General features: G+C 38.5%; 1 protein-coding gene across 1 annotated transcript; it reads right to left on the reverse strand.

Moving 5' to 3' along the window:
- Positions 1-1,934: 1,934 nt before the first annotated feature.
- Positions 1,935-20,274, reverse strand: LOC103181471 (cGMP-dependent protein kinase 2). The gene is made up of 18 exons (XM_007897974.2): positions 19,805-20,274; positions 15,542-15,708; positions 13,820-13,933; positions 13,301-13,406; positions 12,520-12,583; positions 11,745-11,822; positions 10,941-11,035; positions 10,248-10,316; positions 9,557-9,655; positions 9,209-9,359; positions 8,453-8,589; positions 6,554-6,643; positions 6,040-6,181; positions 4,965-5,128; positions 4,203-4,325; positions 3,822-3,884; positions 2,784-2,850; positions 1,935-2,082 (listed from the first exon to the last, which is right to left on the reverse strand). Exons 1-18 carry the CDS (start codon positions 20,272-20,274, stop codon positions 1,987-1,989), a joined length of 2,295 nt encoding a protein of 764 aa, XP_007896165.2. The 3' UTR covers positions 1,935-1,986.
- Between the last annotated feature and the right edge of the window lie 5,907 nt (positions 20,275-26,181).

The raw sequence follows: 26,181 nt of genomic DNA on the forward strand, positions 1-26,181 counted from the left end.
GAACCATAAATCAGAGCTCTAAATCTAGTAATGAGTGCTGAAAATATATATTCCCACAAAGGTAAACATTTGAATTATCTTTGTTCAAAGCTTGACCTTGCTTTTTACCTTCCAATAAATCACAAAATCAATTTGGAAGACAAAGGCCCTTCATCTCCCCCAACCCGTAATTCTAAATTCACAATCACAATGAATTGTCGGGAGGATTGATTGATTGTATGGAATCATTGTGGATCCATACACAGAGGGATGGGAGCTTGTATTTATCATCCTGCATCTGGGATGAGGGTGGATGATCTTCTGGAGATCAGGAGTTTATCTCAGGTTTATATATAACTAGCTGTACCCATTGCAGCTACGCTTGGTACCAGCTTCATTTAATCGGCCTTCTCTCTTTTGTTCGGCATTTTTATTTGTCCTTGAGAGACTTCATCTTCACTTCTTAGGCATCTTTATCCCTTAAGATTAAGAAAATGTGCTATTGAACTTGTTAGAATCCCTTGTTCACATATTTACACACATATCCTTTTGAGAGGACTCCTGTGGGAGGAACTCAGTAGGAGGCCTCAATGAGAGGACTCCTGTGGGAGGACTCCTGACATACAGACAGATATTTTGCCTTTATTAGTGTAGATGTATCTCTCCAGAAGAGTGTGTGACCTCTGTTTGTTGCAGAATACCATGCATATCTTTTGGGGGCTTAATTAAAGCATTTTTTAGTATTTTTTTAATACAAGATAAAAGAACTCCAAAAAACAAATTTGCCCATGACGCTCTGCCTTGCAAGGCCTTTCTGATGAGGTATAAATCATATAAATAATTTCTCTACATCAATGGTTATTGCGTTCTTGGCAGACAGACACATAGACAGACATTTCGTCTTTATTAGCGTAGATATATTCATGAATAAAGGTGACCTTTCCTTCTGTTATTTTAGTGTCTCTAAGTGGCCGTTGAGCATATTTATAAAATGTGTAATAATTCACCCCTTTCAGATTTGAACAATACTGTCCATTTTTTATTTAATGTGGTACATATACATTTTGAAAAGCATACAAGAAAAATACAACTATGATGAAAAAAAATTCATTGACTTAAATCTTGTTTTTCACAATATAATGAAATTAATTCTAAAACTGTTCTTGAATCAACTTTTTAAAAAGGCTTCCTTGCTACATGTCATGTCTCCAAATGTAAACAAGGATTTTTCCACAGAAACTACAATAATCACTACAATAATTCAGGTTTCAGCATGAGATTTCACCAACTGGAGAGAGATGGTTCATCTTCATGGTACATATCTTACTAGCACCTGCTCATACCCATTGATAGAGGAATACTAAAGTATAAAGCGAGAGGTTAGATTTTTTTAAAACCCTAAAGTTATTAGGATGTGAAATATGTAAATACGAGTGACTATTAACTAACAGTGAATTGCAGCATTTTAGATGAATAATAAAATATAAACAGGTATGACCAGGGAAATAGGATTAGAGCAAATACCTCCAGTGGAGAATTAGTGTGGCACAGGCACCAAGGGCCAAATGGCCACCTTCGGGTTGAAATGTCTAGGATTATACTATCTTCCTTTAAAATACAATGGACATTGTTGTTACATTGTATTTCTGCCATTCGCTGTCCTTGAAACGCAAAATGTTCCACCTATGTGATATTATTTGACTCACCAACTCCATAACCTGTGTGTGAACTAAATGCATCACAAAGCATAGATTCATTTGAGGAGTGGCTTGCATTGGTCTTTAACCCTATTACACAAGGGCTGCAAGGCACATGTTTACATCGCTGCATATCAGGCCTGCAGAGCATTCATTGTAAAACTTGATACAATATTTCCAATTGAAATGAAGTGATCACATTATCAATGGCTTTCTTAAAATTTGTTACAAGCCATTATTTTCTTCTTCACTCCAGATTCTCAAAACGTTTAGCCTTGATCCTCAACACATTGCACTTGGTGACCATTGCTTAGAAGTCTATATCCCAGCCCGAGAACTCATCTGGAGGTTCATTGTTCTCCGGAGAGAAGCTGTCAAAGTGGCTGTGATCTGAAGGTCCCTTCAACTTAAAGAAAGGAAATAGACCAGAATGAATTTGAAATTATGTACCAATACAGCCTTGAAAACTACATGTGAATGAGAGACACATTTATGGATTTCAGAGCAAACTCCACCTTTGTAGGATGCGTGTTGAAACATCTGTTGGACTTTTCACTTTTCTTACAACAATCTGTGCTGTTTTTCTTGCATAACATTATTGGCACATTCTTCAATTGGACTTTTCCCCAACCTGACAATATACTGACCATGCCTGAGCAATAGTAGAGATGTACTTGCTGATAACTTGACTCACCAACAGAATTTCAAACCTCTTAGATTAAATCCATCCTTTTCAGGTGCTTCTCAATGGCTATTAAATGGGAATGGCAGGGAATGACAGCTGTCCCCGGCTTGCACACAGGCCACAATGTTACGGGGAGGCAGTTACTTAAACAATTAGGAAATTAAAGGGAAATGCCAACAGTAATAGACGGAGACAACTGGATGGTCTGTAAAGTTCCACAATAAAAACATTAACACGATGGGCTAAATGTCCTTCTGTGCTGTAAATTTCTATGGATTTAATTTCTAAGGAACATCACGTTTTCTACAGAGAATTCAGAAACACTTCTAAGATCATGTTAGCACTGTTTTAGGAAAGCAAAAAACAGTATTCAATAAGTTGTGTATTTTCAGGGCTATTTACCACAGCACGACCCAAATTACCTCTTTTGTGAGTGGGGACTTCATCCTCCTATTTCTGAGGCCTTCCCAGTCAAAACCTTGAAACCACCTAAAAAGGAATTTAAAAAAAAGTTTATTCATTTCTACTATGTTTATGAAAGGGAAATATAATGTATTCTGTTCATGATAAGTATCAATTGAATATTCATAGATGAAGTACTTTTCAAGAGCAATATGCATATTAACAAAATATCACAATCACTTTTATTTCAGGGAATATCAAAAGGTTATGTTTATAAATGATACAGGGAAAGCACACACTTGTTTGTTGCCTTGATCTTTCAGATAGATAGTGCTCGGAACTGTGCATTTAACTCCTGAGGATCCTGTTTGGATTAAAGTGATAATTGGACTACAAGGTCCATTCTATGTTGTGTATCCGACACTAGCGGTCTGATCAAAGACTCTAATAACAAGAGTGGGAAAGGGAGATTGTCTCCAAACAGTCAGAGTAATTAATCCCTTTTGCACTTCGGTCACCGAGTGAGATTTTGGATAATGCATTTGAATTCTTGTGAATCACATGATTCTCTTGTGTCTTCATTCACCTTGTCTGCGGCTTTCTTCTCGTGGGGTCTAAAGTGGGGCCAGTGGGGTCTAAAACACATCCATTTCAAATGGGATTACACAAGTAAGAAATCTGAGTGGGGACTCTGTCCACCAGCATAAAGTACGTCATATATGTCACTCACAGGAACTCTGCCTGAAGGTACATCATATCTCAAGATGCTTCTTCCAGCAGGCGTGAAATACATCTGGATTCTTTAAATTGGGGATCCCGCTCTTGCTGCATTTTAAATTCCATGTCAAAATAATCAGCTAAGTCCAGGGATGCATTTATTAGAGAAAGAAATTAATGATATTTTAAACAGAGTACTCAAGACTGCTCCAGTTTGTGGTAACAATGTCCATTTAACATGGTAAGAGTGGCAGCTACATTAAGAGTTTGTAGTGATAATTACAGACGTGGCACCATTCATGAACTGCAACCTTTTAATCCTTTTATTATTTGTCACTTACTTGTGTTTCCGTATGTCATTTATCCCATTTTTCTTATTTCCCATTCTCTCAGTTGGATTAAGTCTGCAAGCAGCAAAATTGTGATAGGAATGCAATGAATGAAATGCTTCAATACAGTCATCTATTCAGTAATAATGTTCAAATCAGGCATAACAGTACTATCCGATTTGATTTGCCATTATTCATCATACTGCAATGCCACCCTAGTTCAATACAATATGATGCAGAGAGGAAATATCAAATCCAAACAGAAATGTGTTCATTTTTGAAGGAGTTAATTGTCATGATCATTTGAGGGAGTCTATCCCACAGATCCACGTTGTACAACAATGTCACATTTATTTTCCTTAAGGCTAGCTTTTATAAATTAAGATTCCTTACCTGCACAGCCTCCTGATTAGATCTTCAGACCGCTTACCAATTCGTTTTGGAAAATCCACCTTCTCAATCCCTCTCAAAATCATGTTGTAAATTTTGATTGGGTCAGGTCCTGTAAAAGGAGGGCTTGGAAGCAGACAAAAGCCCCAAAGAGGCATTACTATCTCAGCTAACAATCTCGGGTTAAATGCTATGATCTGCTAGTTGCTCATAAATGTATTATTTTTTTAAAGACAAGAATGCAAGTTAAACAATTCACTCCTCTGAATGAATATTGAATCATTATAAGAGGTATTGACAACCTCCCAAGTGGAAGGTTTTAGACTTTCAACTCATAGTGAGTGCCACACTGCAGATCTATGTTCATTGGAGAACGATTTCAAGACTGCATTCTAAGGCTGGACTTCAAAAGCTTCCTAGAAGCTGCTGGGACTTTGTTTTCACTGGTTTCATGACCTTAAACCTCTTGGTCTAATGACTGCATTTACCTTAATGTCCTTCATTGACAAAAAAACACAAGTGACTTTCATCCATAAGTATGAATTGTTATTTGTTTTAAATAAAGTATGCAAAGACAAATCAAGATAAAAGTCACCTGAATATGTTTGTTGTAAACAAATGGCTGATGAGAACCCAATCATATTTATTATTAAGGCATTGTTCAACTTTTTACCTGTGGAATCTCCAAAAAAATATTTCAAGCAGATCATTTTCTTTTGAAAACACATTCATTTCTGAGCTGTAAGAACAGATAAAAATATCTACCTTCCAGTAAGTAGTTCAAAAACAAGAATGCCCAGGGACCAATAGTCTGCTCCAAAATCATGTCCCTTGTTCATTATAACTTCGGGAGAAACGTATTCAGGAGTACCGCAGAAAGTCCAAGTTTTCTTGCCTAGCCCAATCTTCTTGGCAAAACCAAAATCAACCTGATAAACAAAGAGAGCTATGAATAAATCCAAAGAACACTGGTGTCTATTGGTAGCTGTGTGTAAACCTTACACATAGCTAATACAAATTGGAATTACACTGGGAAAAGATAACTGAAAGAGAATCTGCAGCATGATGACATTGTAATTATCCATGGAAGTATAACTGAAATACATTGAAAATTATGCAATGCTGCTACTAAAATGATGTGGGATCGCAAAGATATCTGCGAGGGAGCTAATGGGGAGGAAAGAGACGTTTTCAATGCAAGAACAAGCAGTTTTGTACCAAGCATAATCATTCCTTCACTGTTCTACAACTTTGTCACAGCATTCTGTGAATAAATAGCTCATTCTGTGCAGTTCTATTAAAAAGGCATTGATTTAATGCCGCTGTTTGTTAGTGGTTTAGATTCTGCCTCATAGTGTGAAAGGGTTAGAGAAAAACGTTTTGACTTCATTGTTTAGGAACGTGCTTTTTGTTGGAGCAGACCATCATAACAATGTGAAATATAAACAATCAGAGATAAACCAGAACTCACAAAAAATAAACCCAGTCAAACTTGCTCCATCCACACATTGGACAGAATCTTCTTCGGGCTCTAACCAACTTATTTGCACTTCTTGAAGAAAGGATCCCACGAGGAAAAAATTCGGCAAGTCCTTCCCACTTCACAAAATAAGTCCAACAAAACTCAAAAATGGCTCTCACATCTTAAATTCTGCATTACACATCCTCTGCCCACATCAACGTGGAAACACCAGATTCTGCGAAGCAGTGACATCTTAACTGACTGTAGCGCCTTATCATGTCATTGAGACGCCTCAAAGTGCTTCACAGGGTATATTGTAAAGTGGATTGACTGTGTATTTGGTGGGTGTAATTTGTAATACATGAGGTTGAAGCACACCATTTTTACGTATCCTTCTGCATCCAACACTAGGTTTTCTGGTTTCAGGTCCCTGTAAACGATTCCTTGGTTGTGCAGATAATCAAAGGCCTCAAGAACACAGGCAACACAAAACCTGGCTGTTGAGTCTTCAAAGAAACACCTGCAGTGTAAAAAAACTATAGTCAGCATTTGCACAAGGGAAACATTAAAAAAAAAGTTGTAGTTACTTACTAATCTCAAAAAAAACATATGAACACTTAGCCATCAAAAGTATCTTGACAATTAGGCTTATGAACATGATTAAACTAAAGAGATACAGGCAGCACTTCTCTAACCAGCCCCCAAAATGTCCTCGGCTGTTATTCTCATGCTTTCAGTTCTCTTATTTTTCATCTTTCTCTTAAGATCAGGATTTTGAAACTTTCAGCTTTTGTCTCTATTATGTTCTTAATATTTGTATTTCAATATAAAGGGACTAAAATGGTGTGTTTGGAATATAAGGGTACAATCATTAGAAATGACATACACTCACATGTCACGAAGTACACTCCAGAGCTCCCCACCCAGACACACCTCCATCAACATGTACACATATTTGAGATCTCGAAAAGTTCTGTATAATCTGCCGAAAAGCACAGAAACAAGTTTAGAGCCAGGTATTTTTTTCCTACTGTAGTTTTGCTGAGCTCTGAAAGAAGATGCCTGAAAGGATGGTGGAAGCCGATTCGATAACAACTTTTAAGAGAGTAGATAATTATTTGGGGAGGACAAGTCTGTAGGGCTATGGGGAGAGAGTGGGGGCAGTGGGATTGAATTGGATTGCTCTTTTCAAAGAGCTGGCACAGACATGAAAGGACGAAAGGGCCTCCTTCTGTGCTGTATGAGTCTAAGATAAATCATCTGTGTATGTAGTGTGTGTTTTTCCCACTTTTTATTTTTTATTGAATCCACTGAAGTGAAGGGATGTTATCTTGATGTGAAAGGAGCTATTTAAATGCAATGTGTTGTTGGTATTGTACGCTGCCATTAATCTTGTCTCCAGAAAGGATTCTCATAATTTTGATTCCGATGTAAAACTACCCAACATCACATTCTATAAAGAAAGCAGACGAAAAATATTTTCAAAGAGGTTTTACGCCACATAATGTCAAATAAACTGGATCAGATGGTCTGATTAAAACCGCTTAAAATAAAAAACAAGCCCATTTATACAATAAATAGTACAAAACCCCCCCAAATAAAATATAAAGTATTATTACATTTTCTTGACCATGAGAATTGTGATTTGCTTTGCAGCATTATCACTTGCAAATAGATGAAACTAAAATATTTTGCAATGTGTGTCATGTACTGCATTATAGAAGCAGTTGGAACAGATGGTTCTATGAACCCTCTATTTATACAGCCTATTATTGAAAACCCTCAGGAACATTTTTGCCTTTGTCAGCTGGTCACACAATTCATAAATGTTATACAACATCTGAAAATGACACACTCCATATTTGAAATAAACACACCTGGCACTTACATGGTGCCCACATAAGACAACAATATCTAGACATGTGCACATATTGTTTCTCCAGTATGATTGTCTCATTGGTGATTTGACCATATAAGTACCTGATCAGAAAAGAGAAATATTTTGATGGTAAGACGTTGGAACAGCATAAGGTGGAAGAACCTCTGAGAAAGGCAGCTTGCTTTTTTTATTATTAGCTTAAAAGGTATGATGTACTCCCAACTGAAAAAGAAAGTTAACTCAGCACTGATGACAACAGCTTTCTTGCCAAGTGCCTTGTGCTTGTAGTTTTGTCTTTCCTATGAAACAAATACCCCAGAAATGTAAAATACAATGACACTTATTTTAAAAAGAGAAGGGAGTTTCTTTGGGTGTCCTGGCCAACAATTCTCTAAATGAATTGGTCACTGACATCATGACTGCCTGTCAGGGCTTAGCTGGTCAAATAGCCGCCACGTTTGCCAAAAAACGTCACTATATTTGGCAGTGATTACCTGTGAAATATTTGAGACATTTTGATGATATAAAAATTCAAGCCGGAAGACTATTTGGTCTTAAAACTTAAGGTGGTGTAGGATCATGGGAAATTGCATGCCTCTACTCTTTAATACATTAAATTTAAGAGAAATTCCTGATCATTCAAAAGTATATTTCATTACTTAAAGAGACCAAATGTACTTAGAAACTACAGAATAGTAAGTTTACCACTATTTCCTAGGAAAATCATTTATTGATAAGTTACTAAACAGTCAGTGTATATGAATTCAAGTGGCAACTGTGGCTTAGTCAAATTTATTAAGTCAGGAAATGTGGGTAACATAGGAACATTTAATAATTGAAGGATGATTCCTGAACATATGTAAGAACCATCTATTGATGCATCCTCTGTTGAGAGAATAAATCTTCAAGTACCTAACAATGAATTGAGATTTAGTCTGTGCCAGGAGGTTCTTCTCAGAATAGATGTGTTCCTGTTGCCGGGTTTCCACAATGTGCTTTTTCTTGATACACTTCAAGGCAAAAGTGGTATCTTCATCCTTCAGTTTCACCTGAGGTACAAAAGCAGGTTTTAATACATCTCACTGCTGTAAGAGACCCAAATTAAGTGTGTGATGACAGTCTTTGTTTTAAAGCTGCTTAAACCCCGCAATAAATATGAACACTAGAAAAGGAAAGCTCCTGGCACAATGCTGATTCTGTTTTCTCTACTGTATTTGGGGAGGTAACTGGCTTCTGTTTATTGCCACTACACAAGGACATGGTTGAGATCAGGATCCTATTATATGGAAAACCATCACATTGCCTAATTTCAGTACAAACAGTTAATCTAAGGCTTGAATTGCTTTTGAGCTATTTTCTAAACTGCAAATGCCTGCAGGATCTTTAATATTTCCCAATATTTCTTAGATTTGTATGGCAATCTGACACCATGCATATTTGTACACATATCACACAGAAAATGAAGATCGTTTGTGCATAACATATACACATATACATCATCTGTGTGCCACACACATGCTTTACTAAAGCGAGATTCCTCACGATTAGGTTTCATCTTTCCATAGTTGTTAACCATGATTGTTAACTTCTTTACAGATCAAAATCCTTTCATTAAGTGGAACGTGTGCTGAAACCAATCTCCCAACCATCACTTTTCTTCCCACTTACCAGCTCCACACGTCCAAAACCTCCCATGCCTAGGGTGGCAACGATGTCTAAATTTTTGAAAGGGCAAGTGTTTGAAAACCTGATGACTTTCTCCCTCAGGCGTACAATCTCACTCTCCTCCGGGGAAAACTGGGCTGTCAGCATGAGTGGCCTTAGGGAATCAAAATGATTACATTTAGACATTGTACCAGCAACTGCAAACAACCTCTGGGGCAGGGATCAAACATTGTTTTGCAATGCACACACTTAACATCTATACTGACCCATCCAGCTCAGGCACCAGACCCAGAACCTGGTTTATGGAGCTGTACAATTAGGCACGATTTAAGTTTTAATATGAATACTAACATTGCATTTCTCTTCTCATCGCTGCGGGATAGCTGCTCCACATACTTCTTCAGGGATGTTTGCAACTCCTCATAGGTGCCAATCATCTGGTTAAAGGTACTGAACGTAAATGTTAAAAGTACAGTGAGACACTGGATTCATCAAATATAGACATATTTCATTATTAGGTCACATTAATTCTGTGAGGAACTGACAATAGAATCAATTTGCAATAAACGTTGAATCCTGAAACAATAGTAGTGCACAAATTAAAAAGATTTAATTTATTTGCCTACAAAATACACAGTTTACTACAGTAAATGTTGTGAAGCACTTTGAGACGTCCTCCTGACATGGAAGGCTCTATACCAATTGCCTAGATTGTTAATCTTTTTATTATTAGTGTTATCTTCAGAATATGATATGAAGAAAACAGTAAATTAAGAAATGCTTCTTTTAATGAATTCATCTTAACACTAAATCACTATATGTAAAGAATATTTTCTGAATATTAGACTTCCCTCACGCCTTGTTGATTTCCAGTCACTCCAATCTATCAATAAAATTATACTCTGGCATGATAGTCAGTATTAACTATCTAAAAAGCTAGTGGGAAAGGTGGTTATATAAATATTAAATGCCAAAAATATGCAGGAATTTTGAGATGTCTCTGTATGTTGTTAGAGGCAAGCAAACTACATGGCAGACTTACTCACGGTCTATTACAAGGCAATGGATGTCGTTTTCATCAGCGATTATGTTTGCAGAACGGACATCCTCACTGTGCTCCAGGATGGAGAAAATTAAAAGGAAACAAGATAGGTACAATTGAACAATTGGAACTTCACTGATGTGGCTATTTTCCAAACTAAAATCACTGACCTCCTCTATTAAATATCCCCATATCTTCAAGTCAGCGGACTTAAAAAAAAACTCCAGCTACAAATAATTCCTTGTATCACATCCATTGTATAGGTTCATGCAACCTGGACTGATATAAATCTGCAACCATTATTATTCTAAATCCCAATTTGCTAAATGATTAGCAAATTTGGTAAATTATTAGCAAATTAGCATAATCTTTTTTTTTTGGGAGGGGGTGGGAGGTTTAAGATTTTTAGGTCAGGGACACCAGAGGTGAGGAATGGAACATTCCTCCATCCAGTTTCACCATCACTGAGTCTTAGAATACCTCTAAATCCAGAAACCATTGCATCCAACCATGCTTGTGGGCCACAAATATATCTCATAAATCTGTGTAACATCCTATTGTTTTATCATATTGAAAAACCCCAATCAAAGTAGTCAATCCTTAGCGTTTGCTTTAATCCTGCTACGTTTGAACATGCATTTCAGTCAAAATAAACATAATGAAGTTATTATCCATGCTGTACACTTGGTGCACCTTATTAGGGCTTTCTCTCCAAAGTAATCTCCTACTCCCAATGTCTTAATCTCCTGTGGGTCTTCAATTCCCTCTGTCATCTGTGTCACTCGCACCTGCACAGATTGATAGACTGGGTGAGCAACATAACACCCTTGTTGTCACCTATTTTATTTCAGTGAGTTAATAAGCAGAATGTTCTTTCTTTCAGGAATCATATTGCAATAATACATTTGAAATATTTCACGTACTGATTGCAACAATGGATGATTTATCTCCGTTGTTGAGCAAGTTTTCAATTAGCATGACACATAACCAATTTAGTTTTCATGCAGCACATGGAGTGGAAAGCACAGCTCACGTGAGACAACGTTTCCAGGATGCCTTCACTATGCCTTGAAGATTGTTGCAAAATACTGCTGTACATCAGTACTTTTTTTGATCACCAATAATCTTACACATTAACAAAGGCTCAGAATGCTTGGTTGTTTTGTGCCATTTGATTTTTATCCGGAGAATTTTATTAATACAAGAATACATATTAATGACCATTGAATGAATATCAGTGGAGAGTACACTGTGACATCTCATTTCTCATTTAACTGGGATGTCTCTCTTTACAAACAGGATAACTTCAGGATAACATTAACCACGTTAGAAAAGATTACTCCTCACCCACTCAAATAAATCATAAAAACACATTAGCAGACTCACAGATGTTTTTGTTTAGATTAATTCCATATTTTGCTACATTATAATTTTTCCTCCATTTCAGAAAACGTGATAATAAATATTTTAATAAATGAAAGTAAGTGTTTTTCCTACCTTTCCTTTTGCAATAATGAAGAAGGTATTTCCCTCCTCTCCTTGGCGGATTATATATTCTCCTTCATCATAATAATCCTAACAGATATGAAGAGATTGCATAAGGGGGTGAGATATAGAAACGGTCACTTTTAAAACAGCAACGACAACAACCTGCATTTATATAGTGCCCCTCATGTAGGGAAGTGTTCCAGAGTACTTGACAGTGGTGGAGCACAATGCTGAGCTGGGGGGACGTGACGGTAGGCACGGTTGAAGAGGAAGGTCTTCAGGCGCGATCTGAAGGAAGGTGGGGGCACGGCAGACGGATTTAGGAAAAGTGCTCTAGAATTTCAGGGTGTCGTGGCTGAAATTGTGGCCACTGATGGTGGAACGGAGGGCACGAGGAACATGCAGGAGGCTGGAGTCAGTTGAGCGAAGGCAGCGGGTACACAATACACAATGCAGAGAATCAATAGAAGCTGGTTATCAATCGCTAAAGCAAGTTGCATCTGAAAACTATTTGACTCAATGTTAGCACAATTTTCTGAATAGGAGGAAAAAGGATATATAAAACCACATGAAATATAATTGCCCAATTAACATGTGAATACAACTACACATAAACCTGTTTGATTAAAATTCATGGATAGGAATGGAATAGGAGGAAAAGGGATATATAAAACCACATGAAATATAACTGCCCAATGAACACGTAAATACAACTACACATAAAACTGTTTGATTAAAATTCATTCTGTGCCTGGCAGATTACTCTGTTAAAAAGTGTACTCACAACTTCCAAGCAATCTACAATCTTCGCCAATTTTTCCTCAGGGAAATCCTTCAGCAGAGAAACACTGGAAACCATACAAAACAAAAGCCACTCAGCCATATCAGAAACATTCCAGGATTAACCATGTGCAACAATATACTAGCAATATGCTCTAAACTCTAAACTGTATATACAGCATTTTCCCAGCTGTTACACAAAGATGACACGTAAAACCAGCATTTGTTGTTTAGGGTTTTTTTTAGAGCAAAATATGAATGAGGCTACGAGTGTATGTGTATAACAAAAATCTAAATATATATTTCTGAGATGTGGCCAGACTGCTGGATTGATTTATGAAAGCTAACATTTCCTCTGGCTGCTTTGCATTCTTCAGTTCCCGAGTTTCAAATACAAAGCCTGGTTTATAAAGTCCTTATTATGGCCTTATTTAAATTCTTAAAGGAACAGTCATCATATATTGTTTTAGAGTAGGGATACATGGTACAATCTACAGAATTATTGGCTTCCAAATTAATGTTGAATTTATGAATTTTCAAATAAATCAAATTTTAAGACTTAAGTGGATTTATAGGCAGGATTCAATATTTTATGAAACCGCATTTTCAACCCAGTGTGGTTTGCATTATTGGAGAGGCCTTTACACACAAGGGAATACATGTTGATAATCTATCCTCCACCAATCAAGGTCTGGATTATTTAGTTCTGATCAAATTCATTGCTTGGGAACTTAAAAATCGTACTTGCTACCATGGATCAACAGTATGTTCTGAGCAGTTCCTACCTGCGCAAGAAGTTGAAATATTCTTTTTGTCTGGCTTGTGCTGACTTCATCATTATGTTCTGGAAAACTTGCCGATCCAGCACCCAGATCCAAGACTTAACCACAGCTTAAAAAAACAACCCAAATATTGCACTATTTAGTAATGATGTTTTAGAAGCTAAACCTGAGCACTAAGGTAGCATTTTAATAATAATAATTATTATTATTCAAAAAATTCAAAATTTCAAAATTCATATTATTATTTTAGTCCTGTCATAAATTCTTCAAACTTCAGTACGAAAATCTAATAAAAACATCAAGTGTCAATAAAAGACAAATATAACTTTTAGACACACAAGAGAGACTTTCACTATTACACTTTCCTCCATCAGTCTGGAAGATTCTCTATCTCAGTGATAATGGGAGATATAAAGAGAATGACTAGGGACTGTAGCAAGATCCAGGGGAGAATGAGAGGGTGGGAGAGAGGACCGTTTAAAAACTTATTTACAAAAAAGGAATACGATCCAGAATAAATACCTTTGACTGTAGCAGTTCTTTTGCAGTTGTAGAGGATAGCAAGCTCACCGAATGCTGTTCCAGGATACATCTGTCCCAGCAGTTTGCCATTCTGCAGAACTTCCAATAGCCCTTCTTTAAAAGGATAATTCAAATATTTTAGCAACATATAAACAAGCTTCAGCTTTATAACCGGACTTCTAAGTCTCCAGAATGACCATTTATTATCAATCACTGAATAAAGCTATAAAAGGATTCTAAACTGTCACTTCCCACAATACATATAGTTATCTGATTAGCCATCTGAAAGGTTCTCATTCATTAAGACAAAAAGGGCCTTGGTCTAATGAGCCAAGGACAGTGATAACAGGAAGTCTTTCTCACTCACTTTTAATGATCTGAACCACCTCCAATGCAGCTGTACAATGATCAAAATAGGGTCCTTGCATTCAATATTGGGCCTTATCGTGTCTTCGAGACATTTTCAAAGCACTTCATAGAATATACTGTAAAGTGAATTGGCTGTATATCTGTGGGCGAAACACGGCAGCCAATTGCGCACAGCAGTGTCCCGCAAACAGTCGTAGTTCGAGTGACCAAATTATTATTTCTTTTTTGTAAGCTGTCTAAATCAAAGCAAGCAAGAGAGTATGCAAGACTCTTGTTTGAGACTTTAAATCATTTAAGAAAGAAATTCAATCCTGGATCTAATGTATATTTCAGCTGCATTTTGATTCAGAATTGAAACCATTGTCCTCCGCCCAATGCACTACACTGTGTGTTGTCTGTGACGAGGCACAGCCTTGCTTTGCAGGTAGCTGCTTCCACAATTTACCAGCTGCTCACAGTGTGTTATTTTCAGGAATGTTCAGCAGAAAGTCTGAATTAATAATGTGGAAGAAGCACTAATTAAACCATGACACTGGAAAATGGATTTTCTGATTTCAGTCAATGAAGAAATTAATACATATCCTCAAAATGCATCCCAACAGATATGCCTCAACATGCAGGTTTGTCCTCTGTGAACACCCATATCACCTCCTGCATTGATAATCGGTTTCTTCATGTCTGTTGCCTACACTGAACTGAAGGACTCGTCCACCTTGAGCTTTTTTTGTGGGCTCCTTTTGGCTGTGGCAATCAACACATATCCACAAGTATGAACAGGAGAACATTTTTTTTGTAGATATGCTATAATAAAATAATCCTTACATTTGGTATAGTACCTTACACATGGGGAGGGTGTCTCAAAGAGCTTCATAGGCTGTACTGTAGAGTGTCACTGTGTGGAGTCCCGTACTCAGTGGTTAGAGCACTCGCCGTGCAAGAGAGACACCTGGGTTCAATTCCAGGCAAGGCGAAACCTTGGGCAAGTTTCCTTACTCCACATGCCTAATAATAATCCCTCCAAAACAAAAACAATAATAAATTGGTCATTTTCAATCCACAAGTGTTTGTGGGACACTGCTGAGCGCAATTGGCTGCCGCATTTTGTCCACAAATGTAGTCAATTCACTATACAGCATATTCTGTGAAGCGCTTTGAGACGTCTAGAAGACGTGAAAAGCATTATATCAAATGCAAGGATTATTATTATTACTTGCGTTTTGTGGGCATTTCGTGGGCTATATAAATATATTACAGAATATTGTGATGTTTATTGAACTATGGTCATAATGACTGATCTGATCAGATATCAATGTCTTGGAATCGCTAATGCACAGCTAATATAGCTTTTCTTACCTGCTAGAACATAAAGATGGTTTCCTGCCTCTCCCTCCTGTATGACCAGCTCATCCTGCTGGTAGATCTGTTCATAAGTGCATTCCACAATTTCCCGCACGTGTTGGAACTCCAGTTTTTTCAAGAAATCATTATTCATTACTGCATCAGTTATCAATTTCTTGGAGCTGCCAGATGTATCATACAGAACCATTATTTGGATTACAAACAATAGTTCAATAACCACAATTGTCACTCTTGTCAATATAAATAATGACACAAGCATTACCAATCTACAATACATAAATATAGATTTTGTACTGTTGACCTTTCTAATACATACAGTTTCACAAAATGTTTTCCTTTTAATATATCATTTTCTTTCTCCAGTTTTTAAGTCACCTCAACGCTTAAGGCTTTTCAATAATACAACAGGCTTAAGACTAGCTCCTTTGATCTTTCTGGCTCCCTGTGGTGATATATTAACAATAATCTTATTACATGACTGAGACATCTCAAAGGGTTTTATAGGATATACTGTAAAATACCTAGTGTCCATTGATTGTGTATTGGTAGGCAAATGTGGTAGACAATTTGCGCACACCAATATCCCACAAACAACCATGAAGTGAGTGATCAATTTTATCTGGGGAATTGTTGACTAAGACAATGGGATAAACTCCCTTCACTTTTTGAAAAGTGCATGAGATCTTTAATGTCAACCTGAATAGGCAGACAGAACCTTAGTTCAACTCCAAATATGCAGCAATACCCCAGGGCTCATATGACCTCGGAAATAAAATAAATGTCAACCTCCAGCTTTATGATTGTAACAGTCTTGGATTAATGTTTTACACCCATGGTCCTCAACTACTAACAATAATTGCCATGATTTTTTTGCACTGATTATGCTTAGTAAGAGAAATTTTAATGACTATTATTGTGGAAAACTGTGAGGGGACATCAACAGGAAATGGAAGAAAGATCCTGCTTGTCAATGTCACAATACGCAGACTGTAAGGCAAAAAGGTAACTAGCAAATTCATCATTTAGCGTAAATGTGTGAAAGAAATGTATTTCATCAGAAGTTCCCACAGTTGATGAAGTCTAGTTGAATCATTGATTATTTAGAATAGCCCCACATATTAATTACGGACTGCCAATTAATTTGCTTTGACAACTTTTCTGAATGGTCCACTTATTCTCCCAAAGGAAGTAATCCCGTTCATTACTACAGACCAATTTGCGCAAGATCTTCACAAACCTTTTGCTGAGACGACTCCATTGTTAAAAAAAATCTACTCACTGACACAGTGCTGCCTAGCTGCTGCCCTCCCAACACATGCTGACATTTTGAAAGCAGGAATTTTTTCTAGCCTGCAAGCCAAAAATGCCAGTTGGTGCAGGACCTTTCAAATAGTTTAAAGCCTATGCAAACTTTAACATCTTTATTACACCTGCTGGTGCTTTGTCAGATTGCTGACAGTTTTTACACAGCGGAAGCAAACTGGTCAAGTTTCCTGACTCCATGCCGCAGCCAGTAGTCGTGTACATAACAACCACCTGCTGGATATTTACTGATTGGCAGCAAATGAGGAAATTGGCAGCGATCAACTCTAACACCAATGCTTCCAGTGAACTGCAGATACACCGTTTAGAACTGTGTATGCCTTTGACTAATTGGTCAGCTTTATCTACCTTTATCTACCGTAGTTGCCCCATAAAAGTTTCCGTAGTTGACATTATCTACACTGTCAATACATGCTCACTGCAGATTCTACTGTCGGGTGCTTTCCAAGAGCCAAATGGTTCTTGAAATCCATTCCTTTTCCATGTGTATTAATGGTTTACTGCTTTGCTTTGGTGTAATTCTTTGTACGGTACATCCTGTGAGGCACTCACACAGACTTTTCGACAACCAGAAGATTATATTAGCAGTATGACAGTCCCTTAAACACATGTGTGAATACAGTGCAGAAATTAAAACGTACAAACTGGTGGCTTCAACAAATTGCACTTGCATAGCGCCCTTCACATCAGAAAGACGTCCCAGGGCTAGTCCTTGAAAAACAAAGAAATGCTAAAATATTGCTTCTGTGAATTAAACATTATCTTGATAGCTGGGGTTGGGATGCAGAAGCCACCTTTACAGCTTTCCTGACCATGTTTAATTTTGTATTGATATTAAACGTGCAATACCCTCAGGAATGTATTTCTTTACGCAAAGTTGAGACATGCAAAAAATGAACGAAGACCTACAGAACAAAAGTACCCTGCGATATTTGTAATGAAGTCAACTATAAAGACAGCAGCAATTGTAATGGAATGTGTATTTCAGCATCTTATCAATAGTAATCCTAAAAATGGCGCGATAGATTACAGTTTCTTTTGGCCATTGAAAGACAGAACGAACAACCGCAACTGCTGAATGACAGTTAAAGAAATTCTCTTCAGAGCCAGAATCAGGACTGAAGGTGTCAGAAATGCTTAACGCCAAGGGAGCCACAGGAAGGGAAATTAACCTGTTCCAGCAGGAGTAAAAGAGACTGGAATTAAAGTCAAGTGGATCAGTTTAAAAGGACTGCCTGTGAAAATCGAGACTAACTGTGGATTAAGGGATTTGTGTTTCAGAGTTTTGCAGCTGTGTGCCAAGAAAGGGTACAGGGGATAAATGGCTGGAATGAGGTTGCACAAGCGGGAACTACGAGAGCCATGAGAGAGAGACGGGAGGATAAATAGTGGAAAATTCGACTGCATTTATTCTTCATTTTTGGCAGATCATCATGACAATTAATTGCTAACAAAATAGCATAAAGTGAGGCTTAAATGATTTAAGTCTGACTGCAGCCTCACTCCTGAAGCCTCCTGTAAGAGGTAACATCAGGGATTATGAAATTTACATTTATTCAATAAGAATACAAATAAATATTAATAATAAATCCCTGCATTGATATAGCTGCCATAACTTTAAGAACGTCTCAAAAGAACTTCATCAACAATCTTTAAAGTATAGTGACTGTATTTTGTAGACAAAATACTACAATTTAATGTTATTAAAGAGCTAATTGTATGACTTTCTTAATAACTTTAACAGCAAGCACCCCATTTCACCAATGGGCACATGTTCAGAATCCCCCAAACAAGCTTTTTTTAAAAAAAATCAGCTCCAATTCAAAGTTATGGGAAAGAAGAAGTGCAAATCAAGCTTGCTGCTCCTGTTTGCTACACTGCTGAGAGTGAGTCTTGGGATGTCCTCCCGACGTGAAAGGCGCTCTAAAATGTCATTTTGCTGTTGTTGTTGAGTGGTCACTTCACTCGAGACAGACACCCACAGAGATTCGGAGTGCTGCGGCCTGAATCCAAACAGCAGATAAAAGAAAAGCAAAGGAACAATTGGTGGACAATAGTTGGACGTTATTGTTGATTCACCCTTTTGCTGATGTACTGAGGTTTTGCGAATAAAGATTTCTTTCATTGACCACTGTGAGTTTGTCCCTGTGTTTGTCTGCAAATAGTGCTGAGCTTAGCCACTCACCACATTGCAGTAAATAGCTGTGGAAAACAATAGAGCAGTTTATTTTGTTTTTATGAGTCAGTTCAACTGGTTAACTAGGGGTCCTGCCAACTGACAATTCAGCAATGTCTCAATTAAACTACTGTCACTTGAGGCGAGGTCAACCTTACATTTTAAATAAAATAAAACCTGATTATTGATTATCTTAAAACTAAAACTAGGATAGTTGGAAGTGAGATTAGAAAATATTTCATTCACAAATCGTATTCTGAAAATATAGAATGTGCTGTCCCAGAATGCCATAGAGGCAGAAACTATTTGGATGTTTAAAAGAAGCATTGGTATGTAAGGCTATTAAATGAATATGGGAACAAAGTAGGGAAATGGGTTTAAAAGAACTGCCCAGTTCTCATGAACCAGTGGAACAGGATTAGTGGGCTGAAGACCTTCTTCTCTTCCTATGTTCCTAAAGGCTGTAAAAAGATGCAGAACTCTCTACTATGCAATTGTATATTGATATTCTTTTGCAAGGCTTATGAGATAGATAGTAAATTTGAAACTACCACCTTTCCTGTGAGGAATCAAGTCTGCATCCACGGGTTCTGTGCTAGATTTTTACTGAGATATTTGTGGGGTTTGGAGTAGAGATTTCAAAGTGTGCAATAAATCCTGTTATGCAACTGTAACCAGATATGCATGAGTGTACAAAAATGCAAACTAAAGGTTTCAGTTACGATTCACTCCCCCACAAGCAAGCTTTGTCTTCTTACCTGGAGCTTTTCTGTACTCGGGCCTTTTCGATGGAGAATTTTTGAACATTGTGACAATAGTAGTTCCTTGATGTTGGTTCTGCGGACACACCTTCCTTTGCCTTTAAACGTCGGTGGATCTCAGTTGTCACCTTTTCAAATCGCTTTGGCTCTTCATTTATAACACTAATCAGCTTCTTTCGTTGACTTACAGTTGGAGACAGAGGAGCACCGTTGTAACCAATAGCATCTTGCAGTTTATCGATTTGCGAACATTTTGCTTTTAGTTCTTTCTCTAGCATCTTTATTTTCCCCTCTTTTTGCTTCAATTGGCCATCTTTGTTTTTCACCGCCTGCTCTAGATCTTGAATTTTTCTCTTCAGTTTCTCCAAGATTTCTAAAGAGGGATCCTTCGCACTGGAGGTGATGGTGGTCTCCTGAGGTCTTGGTGCTCTAACAGACCCGGTTCCCATGGTGCACTGATGAATCATCCCAGAGCACCTCTCAGCACACACTCAATGGTTGCACCGCTGTTGAGGGAAATAATATGTATATTACTCAAAACACTGACAATTTGTGAAGCCCTTGAAACAGCAGGAATTCCACTCTGTAACTACCTCCAACTATTATTTTTCGAAACTACATGTGAATTTTTTTTAAAAGAATAATTTTGCACTAAAAACTTCCTCAGTGTACAGTGCAATGGAATAAGATATACCTTCAAGCAGCGAGTTCATGATCTGGGACGTGCCGCAATAGGAGAGATCGGGCGCAGCTCCGGGTGAGAAAAATCAGAGGACAATGCAGCCACTTCCACCTCTGCTACGTTTAAAGTGGCGGAGGCCTGAGAACAATGAGCAGTTATGTAAAAGAAAGCATAAAACTCCTGCATTAAGAAAGCATCAGGCCAGTAAACAAACCATTGATGCATTTCATGGAATCAGAAACCACCAAAAATCAAATCAAAATGTATTTAATTTGGAAGAGAAAACATGATACAATCCCACGAGAGGTCATTTTGGCCCATCTGGCCAATACAATAACTGATATGCACACCTCTTCAATATTCAGACGCCACTTTATATCCACGGAATATATGTTCATCTATCTCCCTTATTCCTAGAAGCTCCAATACTGTTCCGAAGTAATTACTTTTTTCTTTGTTGAAGCCATCAAGAAATCCTGCAGAAAATCCTCCTGGACCTCTCCGCCGCATTCGACACAGTCGATCACGCCATCCTCCTCCACTGCCTTTCCTCCGTCATCCACCTCAGTGGGACCGCACTCGCCTGGTTTGAGTCCAACCTCACAAACCACCAGCAGTACATCTACATAAAAGGCTTCTCCTCCTGATTTCACCCGGTCACCTGCGGGGTACCCCAAGGATCCATCTTTGGCCCCCTCCTCTTTCTGATCTACATGCTCCCTCTTGGGGATGTCATCCTTAGACATGGGGTACATTTCCACATGTATGCAGATGACACCCAACTCTACTTTTCCACCTATCGTTGCGATCCCCAGTCCCCTGATGTTCTGTCAGTCTGCCTGTCAGATCTCAGGGGCTGGATGAGCACAAACGTCCTCCAGCTGAACGTTGACAAGACGGAAGCCATACTTTCCGGCTCTCATCAACGTCTAAAATCTCACAGTTCCCACCTCCTCTACCTACCCGACCTCCCCTTAAAACTCTCCAAACTCATACGCAACCTAGGCGTCAGGTTCAACCCCCAATTATCCTTCCTCCCCCACACCCTGTCCCTCACCAACACTGCTTTCTTCCACCTCCGACGCATCCGCTAATACCTCTCCCCAAATGCCACTGAAACTCTGGTCCATGCCTTTGTCACCTCTTGGCTGGACTATTCAAACACCCTCCTCGCCGGTCTCCCATCCATAAAAGCCAACTCATTCAGAACTCTGCCGCCCGCATTCTCACCCGTACGAAACTCCGCTCCCCGATCACCCCAGTCCTTGCCAGACTGCACTGGCTGCCTATCCCAGAGAGGATCGATTTCAAGATCCTCACCCTTGTATTCAAGTCCCTGCACTCCTCTGCACCCCCCTACCTCTCTGACCTCCTCTCTCCTCAGCACAGTACCTGTTGCCTTTGTTCCTCCAGGTCTGGCCTCCACCTTGTCCCCCGAGTCCTCCGCTCCACCCTCGGTGGCTGTGCCTTCAGCCACTATGTCCCGAGGCTCTGGAACTGCCTTCCTTACTCCCTTCGTCTCATTCCCTCCCTTCCCATTTTCAGCTCTGCTGAAGATCTTTCTTTTCGACCACTCCTTTGGTCACCTTCCCACCCCTCCCCCTGGCTCGGTCCCGGGATCCTAAACTGTAAAGCGCTTTGAGACACCATCCGGCGTGGAGGGCGCTATATAATTCCAAGTTGTTGTTGTTGTATTTGAGGTGTTTTATCATGAATCTGGCAGATGGTTGAAACTTTTCTTTCAAAAGCGATGTTGTTACTTTAACACCAATAGAAGCAAAGCAGAAACCAAGCTCGAGAAGCAAACACATCAATTCTGCAAATCTTGAATTACTAAAGAAGCAAAATTATTTCTCATTGAGGTAACGTGCAATAAAGTTATTTAGGTGCTGAATCTATTTTTGCAACACAGTATAGTGATGCATATAATATAAATATACTGTAAATTGTAAAGTGGAGTGACCTGTTTGGACAATAGCACACAAGCCCAGAACAGGACTTTTGGGCCAACTCGATCAGCCTCCATGAGGTCCCACCCCAGCTCCCCCTCTCTTCCCTTCTCTATGTATAGTTTCCTCTTTAATGATTTGATGCTTTCTGCTTCTGGCAGCAAGTTCCACATTTTTACCATCCTCCTTGCAAAGTTAAACTCTCTTAGATATGTTGGGGGCTATCTAATATTTCTGCCCCCTTGTTAAGTACTCACCAATAAATGGAAACAGCTTTTATGTTTTACTTTAAAATTCCCCCCATCATTTTATCACAACTAGTTTCCCCCCTTCAAACAATTTCCCAAACACATCCTGTAAATGTAATATCCTTTTATGTATCTATGTATATCTACATCTATATTTATCCAGCAAAACAGCACATCCCAATTAACCATTGGTAATAGTTCATCTAAATTAAAGTTGCAAAAAAAAATAAGCAAAATGAATGAAATCAAACGACAAGTGCAGTTCTATTCGGAATCGTTATTTTAAAAAAAAAACAAGAATCTTACTGACTTGTTAATGACAATCTTCAGCCTGTTTTAAGATTGGCGAAAATCCGTTCGTTGAAAATCAACTGATGGGTTTGCTATCACACAAAAAAAACAAGTGGACGATCAGACAAACCAGGAATTGGGTGCAGGAATCAATTTGATATTAAAAACACACACACACAGTGTTTTTTTCTCCTCCCCACGTTGCCCCTGGGCTCCTGTGTGTGTGTGTGTGTGTGTAAGATGTTTCGATCTTGAGAGATGAAATCGATTTGGTGTTTTACAACCAACAGCAGCTGCCCTGGGAATTGGGGAGATTTCACGAAGGAGGTTGACTTGGCCCTTTGTTACCAGCTCCCTCTGGAGGCTTCATGCTCCAAGATGTTTGATCGCATTCAAAGCTGATAATAATAATAATTAAAAAAAACACGACAAAGCACTCGTTGCATCCCACCAAACAAACCGAGCTCGGTGTCAGCAACACAGCAACAAACAAGGAAAGTATTGAAAAGTGTGTGTGTAAAAAAAACAACACAGAGGAATAGTCTTCCAGCATTCCATCTAACACAGCAAGTGACTGACTCTCTTTGAGACCTCTCTACACAAGTCCCTCGTACATTGTATCACTGGTAGACCTCAGATTTATTCCAAAAAAAACTTTTTACAAAATAACTATTTTGATTGCAGTTATGTCGCAATGTTTCAAAACATTTTGTTGAATAGAAACACTTAATTTAATAATACTGCAGTACATTATCATGCCAAAAGATCTTAAAGTACTTGGGACAATGAGTAACTTTGTAATGCGGTGACCGTTACGTCGGCAAAAATGTTAGCAAATCTGGCCAGCAATTACAATAATAATAATCCTGGCATTTGATATGGCGCTTTTCACGTCTTTTCGACGTCTCAAAGCGCTTCACAGAATAGACTGTAAAGTGAATTGACGTATAGTTGTGGGCGAAACGCGGCAGCCAATTGCGTACAGCAGTGTCCCACAAACAGTCGTAGATTGAAAATGACCAATTTATTATTGTTTTGGTTTTGGAGGGATTATTAATAGGGGTGTAGAATAAGGAACCTTGCCCAAGGTTTCGCCCTCACTGGAATTGATCCCAGGTGTCTCTCGCTTACAAGGCGAGTGCTCTAACCACTGAGCTACAGGACTCCACGTAACTCCATGTACCTACAAAAAAACTGGAATGAATAATTTGCTTTTGCTGAATCTTGTATGAGGAATCAATATTGGTTAGGACATTGTGAGAACTCCCACTCTTCTTCCATGGGATCTTTCACGACCACCTGAACTGATACCCCAGACCTTGGCTTAACATCTCATTCAAAGACTAGTGCCCAATGGCACAACATTTCCTCATTACTGCATTACAGTGTCAGCCTCGGTAATGAGCTTGAACTAGATCATGATCTTGAACATTTGTCAATCTGAGAACATCAGATCAATGATCCCCTACAATGAAACATTAGTTCTCCTCAATTCTGCTGCACAGGTTCATCCTTAGAAATCCCTCAACCTACAAGTCATTGTGCAGTGAAAGGAAAGGCCATTGTGGATGTACCTTTTGCCATTACCGTCCTAATCTTTGGAACTCCCTGCCTCAATCCCTCTGCCTCACCCCCTCTTTATCTTTAAACCCCACCTGAATATTTAGTTCTTTGACCATGCCTATGGTCACCCTCCCAACCCCTTTTCCCTTGCTTGACATCCAACCCTGACAATGTACAGTGCTCTGAAACCCTATCCTGCATTAAGGGTATTATATAAATGCGCTATTTTTGACATTGTTGTTAAAGTAGGTGCATTTCTACCGCAATCTCTCACACTGATGCTGTCTTGAAGAATCTGTAGTGTTCTCTGTATGGTTCTCTTTGCATGTTCCTGTGTCATCTGTGAGCAGCAACTGCGTTTCCTTTGAGATCTTCCACACACAGAACAAACAAATGAGTAAAGGAAAGAAATCTCCAGTTTAAAAGAATGAAGTCAATTTTGGATGCGTTTTCTCTTCAAGTGAGATAATATTTAAACTTTACAATAAAAGTGAACTTTGACTTTACAGCTATTTTCTCCTCCAGAGGGCTCCTCCATCATTCATGGTTTTGTTAAGAACCAAAGAGTCAATGCAATTCAAACATTGACAAATGTATTATCTAAATGTTTCTAATATAAACTGGTTCATATTTCTTCACATGAATTTGGTTCAGAGTAATTTTAAGAACATTCAGAAAAATTAGTTTTGAAAATAACTGTTTTCAGTCTGAACATTTTTCATCCGCAGAAAATGAAATCATTCTTATCACATTGTAAGATATTTTCCAATTGGCTTTCTTTTCTTTTAAGATCTATTAAAATATAATAAATTATCCTTGCATTTGATACAGTGCCATATTACATCATCGAATGTCTCAAAGTACTACACATGTTCAACTGCAGAGTGTAGTGACTCTATATTTTGTAGGCATATTCTTAGTCAAATTCTACGACGAAGTCTAATCGTTTTAGTCATGTTTCTAGACAGCTTGAGCTCAAAGCAGTACACATACTGAATTTGGCTATCATTGTTTAGTTCATGACATATATACTGGTAATAGTTTGGGTTGATCCAGCTACAATTGTTTTATGGAAGGAAACTCTTAAAAAATTCATTATCCATAATAACATTAAGACATTCAGATGAAGAGCTCATGGACTCCCCGATGTTTAAAGTTAACAAGAGGTCATGGACTCCCTGATATCTAAGAGAGCGGAGGAGGCTAGCAGATCTGTACCCTCCCCCTGCCTCTACACCCTTAAGACCTTTGATCCCATCCCCCCCTCATGTCCTGCATGAAATGCAGCAGCTGCTCCAATTCCTATACAGCTTCATTCACCCAGCCGCTTCTCACCCCTCTACCACTCCAGCCAAATTCATTGCCTCCCTTTCACTCCCCACCTCCCCCCACTTCACCCCACCCACCCCCTCCATCATTACCCTCCTTAAAAAAACACTAGACTGTTTTGTCCCATCTCCAACATGCGTCTCACTCTGGTCTCACCCAACTTCACTCCTTCCTTTCCCACCGCTCCAATGCAGACAATGCAAACTTGGAAGATTTAATTTATTTTTTAGGGTAATCTCCTGCTTAATTTGGTTGCAGTCTCCTTACAACAGTCTGAACTGGCAAAACGCAACAGCTGGTCCTTAAGGATGG

The sequence above is a fragment of the Callorhinchus milii genome, unplaced genomic scaffold (genome assembly GCF_018977255.1).
Source record: "Callorhinchus milii isolate IMCB2004 unplaced genomic scaffold, IMCB_Cmil_1.0 Scaffold7, whole genome shotgun sequence".
Lineage (NCBI taxonomy): Eukaryota > Metazoa > Chordata > Chondrichthyes > Chimaeriformes > Callorhinchidae > Callorhinchus > Callorhinchus milii.

What these genes read in the sequence shown, in the direction of transcription:
- LOC103181471 (XM_007897974.2), bottom strand. Translation starts at nt 20,274, where the DNA reads ATGATTCATCAGTGCACCATGGGAACCGGGTCTGTTAGAGCACCAAGA. An exon ending in CGAGTACAGAAAAGCTCCAG is followed by an intron (nt 15,709 to 19,804) that starts GTAAGAAGACAA and finishes TACATCTGGCAG; the next exon opens with CTCCAAGAAATTGATAACTG. An exon ending in TTGTAGATTGCTTGGAAGTT is followed by an intron (nt 11,823 to 12,519) that starts GTGAGTACACTT and finishes CATATCTGTTAG; the next exon opens with GATTATTATGATGAAGGAGA.